Source organism: Symphalangus syndactylus, chromosome 6 (assembly GCF_028878055.3).
Source record: "Symphalangus syndactylus isolate Jambi chromosome 6, NHGRI_mSymSyn1-v2.1_pri, whole genome shotgun sequence".
Taxonomy (NCBI): Eukaryota; Metazoa; Chordata; class Mammalia; order Primates; family Hylobatidae; genus Symphalangus; species Symphalangus syndactylus.
Window position 1 is genome coordinate 23,672,957 of NC_072428.2, and position 20,154 is coordinate 23,693,110.

The 20,154-nt window shown below is 38.3% G+C and overlaps 1 protein-coding gene across 2 annotated transcripts in view; it reads left to right on the forward strand.

Annotated features, from left to right (window-relative positions):
• Positions 1-20,154, forward strand: part of CCDC73 (coiled-coil domain containing 73) — a 183,270-nt gene that overhangs the window by 147,794 nt on the left and 15,322 nt on the right. For both annotated transcript variants that reach the window (XM_055282001.2, XM_055282000.2), the window contains one exon: positions 1,588-1,722. In XM_055282001.2, the coding sequence (XP_055137976.2) occupies positions 1,588-1,722 (135 nt within the window). The remainder of the gene's footprint in view (positions 1-1,587; positions 1,723-20,154) is intronic.

The following is a 20,154-nucleotide window of genomic DNA, read 5'->3' on the forward strand; positions in this document are numbered from 1 at the left end:
GAGAGAGTACTAGCATGGAAGTCAAGAAGGGAAGCTGTTTCAAGAACAGAGTAGTCAACATGGTCAAATGCTACAGAGCTATTAAATGATGTGAGACTTGGAAAAAATCCTTTTGCTAATTTGCAGGTGATACTTGAGAAGACAGTAGAACAATGAGGGCAGAAGTCAGGCTATTAAGGAGTGATGGGAGGTTAGAATTTGAAAGTAGCAAGTATAGACTCTATTTTAAGAAATGAGAAAGACAGGGCCAGGCTCGGTGGCTCATGCCTGTAATCCCAGCACTTTGGGAGGCCAAGGCGGGTGGATCACAAGGTCAGGGGTTCGAGACCAGCCTGGCCAACATAGTGAAACCCTGTCTGTACTAAAAACACAAAAATCAGCTGGTGGTGGTGGAAGCCTGAAAGCCCAGCTGCTTGGGAGGCTGAGGCAGAAGACTCGCTTGAACCCAGGAGGTGGAGGTTGCAGTGAGCCAAGATCACGCTACTGCACTCCAGCCTGGGCGACAGAGTGAGACTCCTTCTCAAAAAAAAAAAAAAAAAAAAAAAAAAAGAAAGAAAGAAAAAGTGGGACAGACAGAGGAACTGAGTCAAGGAGGAAAAATATTAGGAATGTGAGTAGAGCATATTTGTAGGCTGACGAGAAGATGCTGATGTGGTGTGAGAGATTGAGAATAGACAGAAGAAAAGAGAAAATTCCTAGAATTAGGACTTAGGAAGACAGGAGAGGAAGGAATGAAGAACACCTGGAGAGTTTAGCCTTGGAAAAGAAATACTTTGCAGAGATAGATTTAAAGATGATTAAAAATATATGAAATGAACAAAGTAACATGAGTTTACATCTATTGGCCTCTATATAGGGCTTTATAGAGGAATATTAATTATAAAAATATTAGGAATAGTAATTATAGTATTTATAATAAGGAATATTACAAGCATTAGTGGAATTTGTGGTAGGAGTTTTAAAATTGTTCAAGGGAAACTTTTATAAGAAACTTTTAAACTTTTATAAAACCATAAATATACTTTTCCATGACAAAAGGATATTTTTCTCCTCAGTGGAACTTACCTTGTCTCATATTTGAGGCTTCTGTGAGAGTACTCCTTTCCCCCAAAATAAAGTTTATGAAATTTTATAGGGAGTGAAAGTCTAGTTATGTCTTATTATGTCTTATTTATGAATTTAATTTTTTTGTTTTTTATGAATTTGAATAAAATTTTTTATGAGACCAAGAGGTAGTTTAATATTGTCATTAAGGACACAGTCCTCAGATTTAGCTTTGGAATTAAATCCTCACTGCCATTTTGTGTCTACTTGATCTGGGACAATTACTTAACTTCCGTGAGCCTCACATTTCTTACCTGTAAATTGGGCATAATAATACCTCACAGGGTTTTGATGAGTATGCAATTATGCTTATTAAGTAGTCAGCCCAATTCAATAAATGGTGGCTCTTAATATTAGTAATGACTTTGTGATTGTTTTGATTCTTTGACTATTTCCTGAAACTGTTGTTAATGAAATATTTTCAGATGAAACATATTTATATACTTGATATACTTGTTTATTCTGGTTCCTTTTTTATAATAGGCTGAAGAACTTAATGGAGAAATTAATAAGATTAAAAATGAATTATCATCCCTTAAAGAAACTCATATTAAGTTACAAGAACATTATAACAAATTATGCAATCAAAAAACATTTGAGGACGACAAAAAGTTTCAGGTAAAATTTAAGTATGTTGTGGGGTACAAACTATCAAAGAAATTAAGGCTGTCACTATGATTTTTTTCCCTGTTTTATACATTAAATTTCTCAACTTTAAAAAAATGAGTATATGCATGTGGTCTCTAATACATTTTTAGTTAATTTTTGTATACAGTATGACATAAGGATTGACGGTCATTTTTGTGTATGAATTTCCAATTGTCCCAGCACAAATATTTGTTGAAAATACTATTTTCTCTCCCATTGTACCTTAGTACTTTCTTTGAAAATCAGTTGATCAAATATATGTGGGTCTGTTTCTCGACTCTTTATTATGATCCATTGATGATATGTCTATACTTAAGCCAATACAACACAGTCTTTATTAATGTAGCTTTTAAAGAAGCTATAAAATGTAGCTAAGTCCTTCAATATTGTTCTTTTTCCAAAAAAACTTTTTTCTATTCTAAGTCCTATATTTTCTTATCACTTTTAGAATCAGTGTCTCAATTTCTGTTTTAAAAGTGTGTGGGGTTTTATTTGGCATTGAGTCTTCCAGTCAATGAACATGGTATAGCTTCCATTTATTTGGATATTTTAAAATATCTCTCAGAAATGTTTTGTAGTTTTTATCATATAGGTCTTGGAAATTTTAGGTTAAATTTATTCCTGGATATTTTATGTCTTGGGATCCTAATGTAAACAGTACCTAAAATTTTTATAATTGTTCATTGCTCATATATAGAAGTACATTTTTTCAAGACAAGGTCTTACTATGTTGTCCAGGCTGTACATGAACTCCTGGGCTCAAGTGATGCTCCCACTTCAGGCTCCTGAGTAGCTGGGATTACAGGGGTGAACTGCCATGCCCAGCTTAGAAGTACAATTGGTTTTTGTATATTGACCTCATTTTTAAATTAAGTTATTGTTATAATAGTTGTTTTCGTTGAACTTTAGGGGTTTCTATAATATATGATCATGCTGTCTGCAAGTTTAAGACAGTTTTACTTTCTTTCTGAAAAGCTGTATGCTTTTTCTTTTTCTCAATTTATGCACTAGCTAGGACCCTCTAATCTAATTTTGAATAACAATTGTGAGAGTGGGCATGCTTGCCTTATTTCTATCTTAAATGGAGACTAGTCCTTCACCATTTCTTATCATTTTAGCTATATGTTTTTGTTTATACTCTTTATCAGTTTGAGAAAGTTTCCTTTCATATCTGGTTTGCTGAGCTTTTATCACAAATGAGTTTTTATCATGAATGGACATTAAATTTTGTCAAATGCTTTTTTCTGTGTCTATTAAGATGATTGGGTTTTTAAAAATTCTTTTCATATTAATTATATCAATTGATTTCCAGATGTTAATCTGCATTCCTGGGATAAACTTGAGTTGATCATAATATATTATCCTTATTATATATGGCTGGACTTAAATTGCTAGTGCTTTGTTAAGGATTTTGTATTGATGAGGAATGTAAGTTTTGTTTGTTTTTTCTTTGCAATATTTGAACTGGTTTTTGCGTCAAGAGTAATACTGGTCAAGTAAACTCAGTTGGAATATATTCCTTTCAATGTATAGAGTTGGTATGATTTCTTTATTGAATGTTTGGTCGAATTTACCAGTGGAGCTATGTAGACTTTCTTGGTGGGAATATTTTAAATAACAAATTCGGTATTTAAATTATTTACAGTGCTATTCAGATTCTCATTTCTTCTTATGTTGGTGTGCAGGAAAGAGTTAACATAGCACCCCTGTGAATGCTGTACTTAGAAAGACCTCTTAGTAAAGTTGGCCCCTGGCTGATGCCTGGAAACTTGAATTTTGGGAGGATTCTCACCATTTCCTGACAAGAGTGGCTCACTGTACCTAAACTGTTAGTAAAAACAATGCGGTTTGTTCTGAACAACTGCTTTCTTTCTGGGATTCTAGAATTTTGGCACATGCTACATAGAGGGTACCTGCATGAACAGCAACCTCCCCCAAAATACTTTGGGCGCTGAGTCTCTAATGAGCTTCCCTGGTAGACACCAATTCACATATGTTGTCACAATTCAGTGCTGTAGGAGTTAAGCTTGTCTTATGTGACTCTACTAGAAGATGACCTTTGGAAGTCTGGTTTCCTCCAGACTGCAACTCGTGTGCCTTTTCCTTTACCTATTTTTCTTTGTATTATTTCTCTATAATAAATATTAGCCATGTATATGGGTATATATTGAGTCCTATGAGTCCTCCTAATGAATCTGATTTGGGGTGTTGTGGGACCCCGAAAGAGCCAGTTGGGGTAATTTTTATCTTTCAAAGAACTTGTCCTTTTCATAAGTTGTCAAATTTATTGGCTAGGGTTGCTCATAATATTCTCTTATTATTATAGTCCTCTAGGATCAAATTGATGCCCCTCTGTCATTCTTGATATTCGTAATTTGTATCTTCTCTTTCTCGCTCTTTGTTTTTCTTGATCATTTAAGTTAGAAGTTTTCAGTTTTATTGATCTTTTCAAAGAACCAGGTTTTGGGCCAGGTGCAGTGGCTCACTTGGGAGGCTGAGGCAGGGGAATCCCTTGAACCTGGGAGGCAGAGATTGCAGTGAGCGGAGATCGTGCCACTGCACTCCAGCCTGGCAACAGAGTGAGACTCCGTCTCAGGAAAAAAAATAACAAACAAAAAACAGGTTTTGGTTTCATTCATTTCTCTCCCATGTTTATTTATTTGCTATTTCATGGATTTTTGCTATTAATTTTCTTATTTCCTTTACTCTGCTTACTTTGGGTTTAATTTGGTTTTCTTCTAGCTGCTTAAGCTTGAAGCATAGATTATTTACCTTTCTTCTTTTCTAATATAAGCACTTAAAGCTATAACATTTCCTCTTAGCACTGCTTTGGTTCCATCCCACAAATTATGATAGGTAGTTTTTTCATTTTCATTCAGTTAAACTATATATATATATATTTTTTTAGTAAAGTATACACAACGTACGCACACACATATAAACGTGAAGCAAAAACTGACAGAACTGAAAAAAGAAAGATAAATTCACAGTTGTAATGAAATATTTTAACATTCTTCTCCCACTAATTGATAGAACAAGTATACACACATACACACACACAATCTGTAAGGATAGAGAAGACTTGGACAATACCAACCAACTTGACCTAATTGACATTTATAAAACATTCCACCAACTGGCCGGGCATGGTGGCTCACACCTGTAATCCCAGCACTTTGGGAGGCTGAGGCGGGTGGATCGCCTGAGCTCAGGAGTTCGAGACCACCCTGGGCAACATGGCAAAAGCATGTTCCTATTAAAATAGGAAAAATTAGCCAGGCATGGTGGCACACGCCTGTAGTCCCAGCTACTCGAGAGGCAGAGGCACGAGAATTGCTTGAGCCTCGGAGGCAGAGGTTGCAGTGAGGCAAGATGGCACCACTGCACCCCAGCTTGGGCTACAGAGTGAGACTCTGTCTCAAAGAAAACAAACAACAAAAATAAACCTTCCACCAGCAGCAGAACCAACAGCAGAACACACATTCTCTTCAGCAGCACATGAAATATTCACCAAGATAGGCACTATACTTGGCCAAAAAATAAGTCTTAGTACATTGAAAAGGATTAAAGTCTTACCTAGAATGTTCCCTGACCACAACTAAATTAAATTTGAAGTCACTAACAGAAATATATTTGGAAAATTCTGAAATGTTTGGAAATTTAACAACATATTTCCAGGGGATCATACTCATACCCATATCCATGGGTCAGAGGAAACCTCACAAGAGAAATCTTAAAATTTTTGAGCATGGACAGCATGGCAAAACCCCATTTATATATCTCTATGTCTGTCTATCTATCTGCCTGCCTGCCTATATGTCTATTGAAAGAGAGTCAGGATCTTGCTCTGTCACCCAGGCTGGAGTGTAGTGGTGTGATCACACCTCACTGCAGCCTCAATCTGCCAGGCTCAAGCAATCCTCCCACCTCAGCCTGACTATGGGTGCACACCACCACACCAGCTAGCTTGCTTCTAACTTTCTTGTTTCCTTCCTTTCCTTCCTTCCCTTCCTTCCCTTCCCTTCCCTTTCCTTTCCTTCTTTCCTTTCCTTTCCTTCTTTCCTTCCCTTCATTCCTTCCCTTCCCTTCCTTCCCTTCCCTTTCCTTCCTTCTTTCCTTCCTTCCTTCCCTTCATTCCTTCCCTTCCTTCCTTCCCTTCTTTCCTTGCCTTCCTTCTTTTCTTTCCCTCCCTTCCCTTCCCCTCCCTCTCTTTTTTTTTCTTTTCTTTCTTTCTCCTTCCTTCCTTCTCTCTCTCTGCCTCTCTCTCATTCCTTCCTTCCTTCCCTCCCTCCCTTCCTTTCCTTCCTTTCCTTGCTTCCCTTCCCTTCCCTCCCTTCCTTCCTTCCTTCCTTCCTTCCTTCCTTCCTTCCTTCCTTCCTTCCTTCCTTCCTTCCTTCCTTTCCTTCCTTTCCTTCCTTTCCTTTTCTTGATGAGGTTTCACCATGTTGCCCAGGCTCAAAATATTTTAGGATTTTTCTTGTGGTGTCTCCTCTGACCCATGGGTATGAGTATCACCCATTGGAAATATGTTGTTTAATTTCCAAACATTTGAGAAAATTCCAAATATCTTCCTATTAATGATTTCAAATTTAATTTGGTTTTTGTCAGGGAACATTCTAGGTAAGACTTTAATCCTTTTAAATGTACTAAGACCTATTTTTTGGCCAAGTGTATTATCTATCTTGGTGAATATTTCATGTGCTGTTGAAGAGAATGTGTGTTCTGCTGTTGGTTGGTGGAATGTTTTATAAATGGCAATTAGATCAAGTTGGTTGGTATTGTCCAAGTCTTCTCTATCCTTACAGATTGTGTGTGTATATGTGTGTGTGTTCTATCAGTTAGTGAGAGAAGAATATTGAAATCTTTAATCATAACTGTGAACTTATTCCTCTTTTCAGTTCAGTCAGGCTTTGCTTCATGTGTTTGTAAGTCCTGTTATTAGCTATATGATTTATGATTGTTATAACACATTTATTGTTCTGATTTCCTGATTGACCTTTTTATCATTATGAAATATCCATATTTATCCTAGTAATATCTCTTGTCTTAAGGTGTGTTTTATCTGATAATAATATAGCTATTTCATCTTTTGATTAACATTTGTATTATATATCTTTTTCATCTTGTTACTTTTTTATGGGAGTAGTCATATTGCATTTTCTTATGTTGAATTATAACATGAGGAAATCTTTAATGTTCTCTTTTTTAAGAACTGTTGATTGTATTTTGTTACTGTAGTAAAATGTACATATTGTTTGCTATTTTAACCATTTTTATGTGTATAGTTCAGTGGCATTAAGTACATTCAGAAGTGGGTGTGGTTATGTACCAATAAAATTATATTTACAAAAACAGCTGAGTGCGGTGGCTGATGCCTGTAATCCCAGCACTTTGGGAGGTTGAGCCAAGTGGATCACTTGAAGTGAGGAGTTCGAGACCAGCCTGACCAACATGGTGAAACCCCATCTCTACCAAAATACAAAAATTAGTCAGGTGTGGTGACGTGTGCCTGTGATCTCAGCTACTTGAGAGGCTGAGGCAGGAGAATCACTTGAACCCAGGAGGTGGAGGTTGCAGTGAGCTGAGATCCACCACTGCACTCCAGCCTGGGCAACAGAGCGAGACTCCATCTCCCTTCCCCTTCCCCACAAAACAAAACAAAACAAACAAACAAACAAAAAAGCAGGCAGCAGGCTGCATTTGGCCATTTGACTGTAGTTTGCCAATCCTTGTTCTACAGTTTAATTTATCATGTATACTTTCCAATAATATTATACCAAAGTTTATGATAAGGTAAGAAACTTGCAATACTACATTATCATTTTCTCCTTCCTGTCCTTTGTGGTGTTATCATACATTTTACTTCTATATGTTATAAAACCTACCATATATTATTTATTTCAAAGAATTACCTGACAAAGAAAATTAAAAATGAGATAAAGTATCTTTTATATTCACCACCACATTTACCATTTCTGTCACTCTTTATTCCTTTGTTTAGATCCACGTGTCCACCTGGTGTATTTCTTCAACCTGAAGAACTTCCTTTTAAGGTTTTTTTTTGTTTTTTGTTTTTGTTTTTGCATATCTGCTGGAGTTCTCTCCGGCTTTTTTGTTTGTCTGAAAAGGTGGTTTATTTATCCTTAATTTTAAAGAATATTTTCACTGGATATAAAATTCTAGATAATTTTTCTTTCATTAATTTTAAGATGCCATTCCATTTTTTTTTTTTTTTTTGCTTGCGTTGCTTCTGGCAAGAGGTCTATGACAATTCTTATATTTATAACCCATCTTTATAAGTGTCTTTATATCAGCTGGGTGCGGTGGCTCACGCCTGTACCAGCGCTTTGGGAGGCCAAGGCGGGCAGATCATGAGGTCAGGAGATCGAGACCATCCTGGCTAACATAGTGAAACCCCGTCTCTACTAAAAATACAAAAATTCGCGGGCATGGTGGCGCATGCCTGTAATCCCAGCTACTCGATAGGCTGAGGCAGGAGAATCGCTTGAACCCGGGAGGCGGAGGTTGCGGTGAGCCGAGATCGCGCCACTTCAGCCTGGGCAACAAGAGCAAAACTCCGCCTCAAAAAAAAAAAAAAAAAAAAGTGTCTGTATCTCTGACAGCTTTTAAGATTTTTCCTTCATGTCTGTTTTCAAGCAGTTTGATTATGATGTACCTTGTATGGTTTGCTTGGTGCATATCTTGCTTGGAATTTATTGAATTTCTTGGCTATATATAGTTTTCATTAAATTTGGAGAAGTTTTGGTCATTTCTTCAATTTTTTTTCCTGTCCCCCTCGTCTACTTTCTGGGACTTCAGTTACACATGTTAGACTGCTTAATATTGTCCCACAGGTTACTGAGGCTCTACTGCATATTTTTTCAGTCTTTTTTTCCCTCTCTGCTTCAGTTAGGATTGTTTCTGTTATGTCCTGAAGTTCATTTATATGTCTTTTTAAAATGTCTAATCTGCTATTAAGCCTATTCAGTGAGTTTTTAATTTTATTTACTGTAAGTTTCATCTCTAAAATTTCCATTTGGTTCGTTTTTTTCTTTTGGGATTTACAATTTTTCTCTTCATTATGTTCATATCATTGTCCTTTAAATCCTTGAACATTTGTAATAGCTGTTTTAAAGTTCCTTTGCTAATTCTATTATCTCTGTCATTTCTGTATTTGTTTTTATTATGTTATAAATAGTGACATAACAGGTAACATTTTCCTGCTTCTCTCCCTGTCTAGTAAATTTTTATTGTATTAGAACATTTTGAATTTTACATTGCTGATTGCTAGACTTTGCTATCTTTATTTCAAGAATGTTGAAGTTTCGCAGGAGGTTAAGTTGCTGATAAGCTTCATCATTTTGAGGCTTATTTTTAAACTTACGGAAGCATCTAGAATAGCCCTTAACTATACGGCTACTTCATACCTACTAGAAAGGCATGATCCTGCTGGGGTCTCTACAAAATGTCCCAAGTATTCAGTAAGTTCATTCCTCTCTGGCTTGTTGGAACTCAGAGTTTACCTAGACCTGTGGGAGCTCTGGAAATTGCTCAGCTTGTGGCTCCCCTGCAAGTCTTCATGGACTTTTACTCCTCACATGTCCAACTTAATATCCAGCAACAGATTAAACAGCAAATGTCTGGAGCTCTTTTTCTGGGGAGCTCTTTTTCTGGGTAGCTCCTTCATCTTCACTGCATTGCCTCACAAATTACAGCCAGTTTAGCCTCTCTAAATTCTGATGTTTGTCTTCCCAGCTCAGACCATCTTGCTTTGCAAGAGTGCCCCTTTCTTGTGCTATGGTGTAGAAAGTGTCTAGGCAGTAAGCCTGAGTAATCATAGGTTCATCTCACTTTTTCCTCTTTCTCTCAGAGAACACAATTTTCCCTGTTTGTAGTTCATTGTCTAAAAACTGTTGTTTCATACACTATATCTAGTTTTCTAGTAATTTACAGTGAGAAGGCAAGTCAAGTACTCTAGTAAGGCTGGAAGTCTAAATTTTAAAGATCATACAATATACGTTCTAGGGAAGTATACTATTTTTAAAGAGCTCTGTAATTAGTCCTTAAAGCAGATATTTTTATTTTTTTATTATACTTTAATTTTTAGGGTACATGTGCACAACGTGCAGGTTTGTTACATATGTATACATGTGCCATGTTGGTGTGCTGCACCCATTAACTCGTCATTTACATTAGGTATATCTCCTAATGCTATCCCTCCCCCCTCCCCTCACCCCACAATAGGCCCCGGTGTGTGATGTTCCCCTTCCTGTGTCCATGTGTTCTCATTGTTCAATTTCCACCTATGAGTGAGAACACGTGATGTTTGGTTTTTTGTCCTTGCAATAGTTTGCTGAGAATGATGGTTTCCAGCTTCATCCATGTCCCTACAAAGGATGTGAACTCATCCTTTTTTATGACTGCATAGTATTCCATGGTGTATATGTGCCACATTTTCTTAATCCAGTCTCTCATTGATGGACATTTGGGTTGGTTCCAAGTCTTTGCTATTGTGAATAGTGCCACAATAAACATACAATGTGCATGTGTCTTTATAGCAGCATGCTTTATAATCCTTTGGGTATATACCCAGTAATGGGATGGCTGGGTCAAATGGTATTTCTAGTACTAGATCCCTGAGGAATCGCCACACTGACTTCCACTATGGTTGAACTAGTTTACAGTCCCACCAGCAGTGTAAAAGTGTTCCTATTTCTCCACATACTCTCCAGCACCTGTTGTTTCCTGACTTTTTAATGATCGCCATTCTAACTGGTGTAAGATGGTACCTCACTGTGGTTTTGATTTGCATCTCTCTGATAGCCAGTGATGATGAGCATTTTTTCATGTGTCTGTTGGCTGCATAAATGTCTTCTTTTGAGAAGTGTCTGTTCATATCCTTCGCCCACTTGTTGATGGGGTTGTTTGCTTTTTTCTTGTAAATTTGTTTGAGTTCATTGTAGATTCTGGATATTAGCCCTTTTTCAGATGAGTAGGTTGCAAAAATTTTCTCCCATTCTGTAGGTTGCCTGTTCACTCTGATGGTAGTTTCTTTTGCTGTGCAGAAGCTCTTTAGTTTAATTAGATCCCATTTATCAATTTTGGCTTTTGTTGCCATTGCTTTTGGTGTTTTAGACATGAAGTCCTTGCCCATGCCTATGTCCTGAATGGTATTGCCTAGGCTTTCTTCTAGAGTTTTTATGGTTTTAGCTCTAACATTTAAGTCTTTAATCCATCTTGAATTAGTTTTTGTATAAGGTGTAAGGAAGGGATCCAGTTTCAGCTTTCTACATGTGGCTAGCCAGTTTTCCCAGCACCATTTATTAAATAGGGAATCCTTTCCCCATTTCTTTTTGTCAGGTTTGTCAAAGATCAGATAGTTGTAGATATGCAGCATTATTTCTGAGGGCTCTGTTCTGTTCCATTGGTCTATATCTCTGTTGTGGTACCAGTACCATGCTGTTTTGGTTACTGTAGCCTTGTAGCATAGTTTGAAGTCAGGTAGCGTGATGCCTCCAGCTTTGTTCTTTTGGCTTAGGATTGACTTGGCAATGTGGGCTCTTTTTTGGTTCCATATGAACTTTAAAGTAGTTTTTTTCCAATTCTGTGAAGAAAGTCATTGGTAGCTTCATGGGGAAGGCATTGAATCTATAAATTACCTTGGGCAGTATGGCCATTTTCACGATATTGATTCTTCCTATCCATGAGCATAGAATGTTCTTCCATTTGTTTGTATCCTCTTTTATTTCATTGAGCAGTGGTTTGTAGTTCTCCTTGAAGAGGTCCTTCACATCCTTTGTAAGTTGGATTCCTAGGTATTTTATTCTCTTTGAAGCAATTGTGAATGGGAGTTCACTCATGATTTGGCTCTCTGTTTGTCTGTTATTGGTGTATAAGAATGCTTGTGATTTTTGCACATTGATTTTGTATCCTGAGACTTTGCTGAATTTGCCTGTCAGCTTAAGGAGATTTTGGGCTGAGACAATGGGGTTTTCTAGATATACAATCATGTCATCTGCAAACAGGGACAATTTGACTTCCTCTTTTCCTAATTGAATACCCTTTATTTCCTTCTCCTGCCTGATTGCCCTGGCCAGAACTTCCAACACTATGTTGAATAGGAGTGGTGAGAGAGGGCATCCCTGTCTTGTGCCAGTTTTCAAAGGGAATGCTTCCAGTTTTTGCCCATTCAGTATGATATTGGCTGTGGGTTTGACATAGATGGCTCTTATTAGTTTGAGATACGTCCCATCAATACCTAATTTACTGAGAGTTTTTAGCATGAAGAGTTGTTGAATTTTGTCAAAGGCCTTTTCTGCATCTATTGAGATAATCATGTGGTTTTTGTCGTTGGTTCTGTTTATATGCTGGATTACGTTTATTGATTTGCATATGTTGAACCAGCCTTGCATCCCAGGGATAAAGCCCACTTGATCACTGTACAAGCCAGAAGAGAGTGGGGGCCAATATTCAACATTCTTAAAGAATTTTCAACTCAGAATTTCATATCCAGCCAAACTAAGCTTCATAAATGAAGGAGAAATAAAATACTTTACAGACAAGCAAATGCCAAGAGATTTTGTCACCACCAGGCCTGCCCTAAAAGAGCTCCTGAAGGAAGCACTAAACATGGGAAGGAACAACCAGTACCAGCCACTGCAAAAACATGCCAAATTGTAAAGACCATCGAGGCTAGGAAGAAACTGCATCAACTAACAAGCAAAATAACCAGCTAACATCATAATGACAGGATCAAATTGACACATAACAATATTAACCTTAAATATAAATGGGCTAAATGCTCCAATTAAAAGACACAGACTGGCAAATTGGATTAAGAGTCAAGACCCATTAGTGTGCCATATTCAGGAAACCCATCTTACATGCAGAGACACACACATAGGTTCAAAATAAAGGGATGGAGGAAGATCTACCAAGCAAATGGAAAACAAAAAAAGGCAGGAGTTGCAATCCTAGTCTCTGATAAAACAGACTTTAAACCAACAAAGATAAAAAGGGACAAAGAAGGCCATTACATAATGGTAAAGGGATCAATTCAACATCACCTGTGTCCAAGTGTTCTCATTGTTCAATTCCCACCTGTGTGAGAACATGCAGTGTTTGGTTTTCTGTCCTTGCGATAGTTTGCTCAGAATGATGGTTTCCACCTTCATCCATGCCCCTACAAAGGACAAGAACTCCTGCTTTTTAATGGCTGCATAGTATTCCATGGTGTATGTGTGCCACATTTTCTTAATCCAGTCTGTCATTGATGGATATTTGGGTTCGTTCCGAGTCTTTGCTATTGTGAATAGTGCCACAACAAACATACGTGTGCATGTGTCTTTATAGTAACATGATTTATAATCCTTTGGGTATATACCTAGTAATGGAATCGCTGGGTCAAATGGTATTTCTAGTTCTGGATCCTTGAGGAATGGTAATTCTGTATTTAACTTTTTGAGGAACTGCTAAAAAATTTTACTAAATAGTGGATATGTTTCTAAGTCCATAAAAATAGATCTACATCACAATTTCCATTGTGTGACTAGGACGTGCCATAATTAGTCTATCCACTTCCCTATTGGGCATCCTTGTACAAATATCTTTGTGTATGTTTGTGACTATTTCTTTAGGATAAACTTCAAGAAATGGTATTGCTGGGTCAAAGAGCTTTCTCACTTATAATTTTTTTTTTTTTTTTTTTTTTTTTTTTGAGATGGAGTCTTGCTCTCAGGCTGGAGTGTAACAGCACCATCTCAGCTTACTGCAACCTCCGCCTCCTGGGTTCAAGCAATTCTCCTGCCTCAGCCTCCCGGGTAGCTGGGACTACAGGCACGTGCCACCACGCCTGGCTAATTTTTTTTTTTTTTTTTGTATTTTAGTAGATAACGGGGTTTCACCTTATTAGCCAGGATGGTCTCGATCTCCTGACCTTATGATCTGCCCACCTCGGTCTCCCAAAATACTGGGATTACAGGCATGAGCACCTGGCCCTCTCACTTATAATTTTTGACACATATTGTCAGATTGCTTTCCGGAAAGGTTGTACCAGTTTATAGTCCTACCAACCATGTATGAGTACCTGTCTTCTCTAGCCTTCTTAATACTTTGTCAGTTGTACTTTGTATTTTTTGTTTTATTAAACATATTTTATATGTTTATCAGTTATATTCCTTTTGTTTTAGTTTATATATTCCCATTTGCAATTAAACATGCTTAAGTCCCTCCCATTTTAAAAAGTAAACGAACAACAAAAAAACTTTTTGATTTCACACCCATTTCTAAATACCCTAAGTAAAGTCTTCTTTGTAGAGTCAAGTTTCTTGAAAGATTGGTTTAAACTCATATTGCTTTCTTACTTCCAATTCATCCTTCAACATAGGGCAATCTGGGCTGGGCATGGTGGCTCATGCATGTAATTCCAGCACTTTGGGGGGCCAAGGCAGGTGAATTGCTTGAGTGCAGGAGTTCAAGACCAGTCTGGAGAACATAGTGAGACCCTTGTCTCTACAAAATTTTTTAAAAAATTAGCGGGCATGGCGGTGCACACTGGTGGTCCCAGCTACTAGGGAGGTAAGAGGAGCACTTGAACCTGGGAAGCTGAGACTACCGGGAGCCATGATCACACCAATGCACTCCAGTCTGGAGGGCCGAGGGAGACCCTGTCACAAAACAAGTAAACAAACAAAAACATAGGGCAGTCTGGCTTTGCCTCTCTGCTCCATAAAATGGATATTATGGCCGGGTGCGGTGGCTCACGCCTGTAATCTCAGCACTTTGAAAGCCCGAGGCAGGTGGATCATGAGGTCAGGAGTTCAAGAGCAGCCTGGCCAACATGGTGAAACCCTGTCTCTACTAAAAATACAAAAATCAGCCAGATGTGGTGGCACGCCTGTAATCCCAGCTACTCAGGAGGCTGAGGCAGGAGAATCGCTTGAAACTGGAAGGCAGAGTTTACAATGAGCTGAGATTGCACCACTGCACTCCATCCTGGGTGAAAGAGCGAAACTCCATCTCAAAAAATAAAAATAAATTAAAAAATAAAATAAAATAAAATAAAATAAAATGGACATTACATCCAGTCCCTTTGGATATTACATTTTTCAGTCCCTTTGAAGCATTTGATACTATGTCTTTCTTGAATTATCTTTTCCTTTTCTTCTATTATATTTTGTTCATCTGATTTTTTTTCTTTACCTCTCAGGCCACTTTTTTTATGGTGGTAAGAATGATAACTATTATAATAGTTATACCATTAATTGAGCACCTATGCACTATGTGTATTATATACATAATTTAATCTTTACAGCATTTCCCCCACCCTGCCCAAGTGAGCTGTGTCCTAGAGGTTCTTTCTTTCTTTTTTTTTTCAATTTTATTTAAGTTCCAGGATACATGTGGAGAATGTGCAGGTTTGTTACATAGTTATACGTGTGCCATGGTGGTTTGCTGCACCTATCAACCCGTCACCTAGGTTTTCAGCCCCGCATGCATTAGCTATTTGTCCTGATGCTCTCCCTTCCCTTGCTGCCCCCAACCCGGACAGGCCCCAGTGTGTGTTGTTCCCCTTCCTGTGTCCATGTGTTCTCATTGTTCAACTCCCACTTGTGAGTAAGAACATGCGGTATTTGGTTTTCTGTTCCTGTGTTAGTTTGCTGAGGATGATGGCTTCTAGTTTCATCTATGTCCTTGTAAAGGACATGATCTCATTCCTTTTTATGGCTGCATTGTATTACATGGTGTATATCTACCACATTTTCTTTATCCAGTCTATCATTGATGGACATTTGGATTGGTTCCGTGTCTTTGCTATTGCGAATAGTGCTGCAATAAACATACATGTGCATGTATCTTTGTAATAGAATAACTTACATTCCTTTGCGTATATACCCAGTAATGGAATTGCTGAGTCAAATGGTATTTCTGGTTCTAGATCCTTTGCCCACTTTTTGATGGGGTTGGTTTTTTCTTGTAAATTTGTTTAAGTTCCGTGCAAATTCTGGATATTAGCCCTTTGTCAGGTGGATAGATTGCAAAAATTTTCTCTCATTCTGTAGGTTGCCTGTTCGTTCTGATGATAGTTTCTTTTGCTGTGCAGAAGCTCTTTAGTTTAATTAGATCCCATGGCTTTTGTTGCAATTGCTTTTGGTGATTTCATCATAAAATCTTTGCCCATGCCTATGTCCTGAATGGTATTGGGTAGGTTTTCTTCTAGGGTTTTTATGGTTTTGGGTTTTGCACTTAAGTATTTGATCTATCTTGAATTAATTTTTGTATAAGGTGTAAGGAAGGGGTCCAGTTTCAGTTTTCTGCATATGGCCGGCCATTTTTCCCAGCACCATTTATTAAACAGGGACTCTTTGCCCCATTGCTTGTTTTTGTCAGGTTTGTCGAAGATCAGATGGCTGTAGATGTGTGGTCTTATTTCTGAGCTCTCTATTCTGTTCCATTGTTCTGTATGTCTGTTTTGGTACCAATACCAAGTTGTTTTGGTTACTGTTGCTTTGTAGTATAGTTTGAAGTCAGGTAGCATGATGCCTCCAGCTTTGTTCTTTTTGCTTAGGATTGTCCTGGCTATACTGGCTCTTTTTTGGTTCCATATGCATTTTAAAGTAGTTTTTTCTAATTCTGTGAAGAAAGTCAGTGGTAGTTTGATGGGAATAGCATTGAATCTATAAATTACTTTGGGCAGTATGGCCATTTTCACTATATTGATTCTTTCTATCAATGAGGATGGGATGTTTTCCGATTTGTTTGTGTCCTCTCTTATTTGCTTGAGCAGTGGTTTGTAGTTCTTGAAGAGGTCCTTCACATCTCGTTAGCTGTATTCCTAGGTATTTTATTATCTTTGTGGCAGTTGTGAATGGGAGTTCATTCATGATTTGGCTCTCTGCTTGTCTATTGTTGGCATATAGGAATGCTTGTGTTTTTTGCATATTGATTTTGTCTCTACAGCATTTTTGTTATAGATGAGAAAACAGCCTCACAGAGTTTAAATATTGTTGTAGGCAGCCTCTAAAATGGCCTAAAGTGATTCCCACCTCCTGTTACTCATTGCTGTTTTGTAATCCCCTCCACTTGAGTGTGAGCTGGATTAATGACTTGGTTTTAATGAATGAAATATAACAGAAGTGATACAATGTCACTTTTTTTTTTTTTTTTTTTTTGAGACGGAGTCTCACTCTGTCGCCCAGGCTGGAGTGCAGTGGCATGATCTCGGCTCACTGCAAGCTCCGCCTCCCAGGTTCATGCCATTCTCCTGCCTCAGCCTCCCAAGTAGGTGGGACTACAGGCGCCCGCCACCACGCCTGGCTAATTTTTTTTGTATTTTTAGTAGAGACGGGGTTTCATGGTGTTAGCCAGGTGATACAATGTCACTTCTGAGATTACATTATAAGAAAACTGTGGTTTCTGTCTTGGGTGCATGTGTGTTTATCCTTCTCCCACCCTCTCAACCATAATGAAAAGAAGTCTAAGCTATCCTGTGAAGAGAGGTCCTGGATGATAAACACCACCTGGAAGAGAATTTAGGCACCCGAGCCAACAGCTGGCACCAACTGCCAGCAATATGAGTGAGACTCTTCCAGCAACAGTGAAGGCTTCACATGATGGAGCTGTAGATGATAACTTGATTGGAACCTCAAAAGAGATGCTGAGTCAGAACCATCAAGCCAACCACTCCTGAATTCCTGACCCATTGAAACTGTGGGATGTTTGCTGTTGTAAACCACTGAGTTTTACTGTTTTTCTCAATCTGTTTTACAATTTTCTCTCTCTTTGCCTCTCCCTTGGAGATTTTCATCAGCATTTTATCCTTTGTTTTCTTTTCTTCTCAAAATACACTCTCTGTAAGCAGTGTATTTCTTCTCCTCCCCTTCCCCTCCCTTCCCCTCCCCCTCCTCCTTCTCCTTCCCTTCTACTTTTCCTCCTCTTCCTCCTTCTCCTTCTTCACCTCCTCCTTCTTCATCTCCTCCTTCTCCTTCTGCTCGTTCTTCATCTCCTCCTTCTCCTTCTGCTCCTCTTCCTCATTCTCCTCCTTTCTTATTCCTTCTCCTTCTTTCTTCAACAGGGTCTCCCTCTGTCACCCAGGCTGGAGTGCAGTGGCACAATCATAGCTCACTGCAGCCTCAAACTCCTGAGCTTACTCACTCCTCCTGTCCCCGCTTCCCAAGTAGTTAGGACTACAGGTGTCTGCCACCACACCCAGCTAATTTTTAAAAATATTTCATCGAGATGGGGTCTTGTTATGTGGCCCAGGCTGGTCTCAAACTCCTGGCCTCAAGTAATCCTCTCATCTCAGCCTCCCAAAACACTGGGATTACAGGCATGAGCCATTTCACCCAGTCCAACTTGTATATTTTTGGCTGTCATCTATCTGCCAATGATTTTGAAATCTACATTTATAGCATTTATTAGGCCAATTTTCCCATACATCTAAATGTGCATTAGAATCCTAAAAGAAAACTCAGCAAACACCATTCTGGATATTGGCCTTGGGAAAGAATTTTTGACTAAGTTCTCAAAAGCAACTGCAACAAAAACAAAAATTGACAAGTCGAGCATAATTAAACTAAAGAGCTTCTGCACAGTAAAAAAAAAAAAAAAAAAAAAAAAAATCAATAGAGTAAATAGACAACCCATGCAAACAATGTATCTGATAGAGGTCTAATATCCAGAATCTAAAACAATTGAACAAGCAATAAACAAATAACCTATTTAAAAAGTGGACAAAAGACATGAACAGACACCTCTCAAAAGAAGACATATGAGCAGCCAACAAATATGAAGAAATGTTCAACATCACTAATCATCAGAGAAATGCAAATCAACACCACAAAGAGATAACATCTCACACCAGTCGGAATGACTATTAAAAAAAGAAGAGGCTGGGTGCGGTGGCTCATGCCTGTAATCCCAGCACATTTGGAGGCCGAGACGAGTAGATCACCTGAGGTCAGGAGTTCAAGACCAGGTTGGCCAACATAGTGAAACCCCATCTCTACTAAAAGTAAAAAATTATCTGGGCACAGCAGCACATTCCTGTACTCCCAACTACTTGGGAGGCTGAGGCAGGAGAATTGCTTGAACCCAGGAGGTGGAGGTTGCAGTGAGCTGAGATTGCACCACTGCACTCCAGCCTGGGTGACAAAGTGAGACTTTGTCTCAAAAAAAAATAATAAATAAAAAATAAAGTCAAAAACAACAGATGCCAACAAGGCTGCAGAGAAAAGGGAAAACTTATACACTGTTGGGAATGTAAATTACTTCAGCCACTCTGGAAAGATTGCTCAAAGAACTTCAAACAGAACTACGATTTGACCCAGCAAAACTATTACCAGGTATATAGCCAAAAGAAAATAAATCGCTCTACCAAAAAGACACATGTACTTTTATGTTCATTGCAGCACTGTTCACAATAGCAAAGACCATGGAATCAACCTAGGTGCCCATCAACAGTGGATTGGATAAAGAAAATGTGGTACATATACACCATGGAATACTACACAGCCATAAAAAAAGAACACAGTCATGTCCTTTGCAGCAACATGGATGAAGCTGGAGGCCATTATCCGAAGCAAATTAACATGGGAACAGAAAACCAAAGACCAATTTTCTTATAAGTTGGAACTAAACATTGGGTACTCATGAACATAAAGATAGCAACAATAGATCCTGGGGACTACTAGAAGAGGTAGGGAGGGAAGAAGACAATGGTTGAAAAACTGTTGAGTACTATGCCCACTACCTGAGTGATGGGATCAGTCATACCCCAAACCTCAGCATCATGCAATATAGCCATGTAGGCAACCTGCACATGTATACCCTTAATCTAAAATAAAAGTTGGAATTATTTAAAAGACAAAAGTAATAAATAAATACAGGTTTATTAGATATGACCACTTTAATGTATTACTAACTCTTCATACTCAGTAAGTTCAAACTGAACTCATATTTTCCTCCAAATCTACTACTACTCCTGTTTTCTCGCTCAAGGAATGACATCCACCAGTCATCTACTTACCTAATCTGAACTACGGGAGTCAGTCTTGACTCACCTTCTCCCTCAGCCTTCACATCCAATCATTGACCAAGTCCTATTAACTTTAGTTCCATAAATCACCAATGGGTTCACAGCTCTTCGTCTTTACTGATATCACCTGGACTGCTGCAGCGCTCTTCTGATGTATCACTCTGCCCCGTGTGTTCTCTCCCTTTAATTTAGTGTTTTTCAGACTTCTAGGTGCAACTTATCAGTGGTTCATGGAAATTAGTTCGGTGGGTTGTGACCAGAATTCTTTTTAAAATGAAATGAAATGGCATAGAAAACATTAGAGTGTATAATAGTAGGTACTGTTTGATGTGCCTATTGAGTTACAAAACATATTTCTCTTTGCTGGT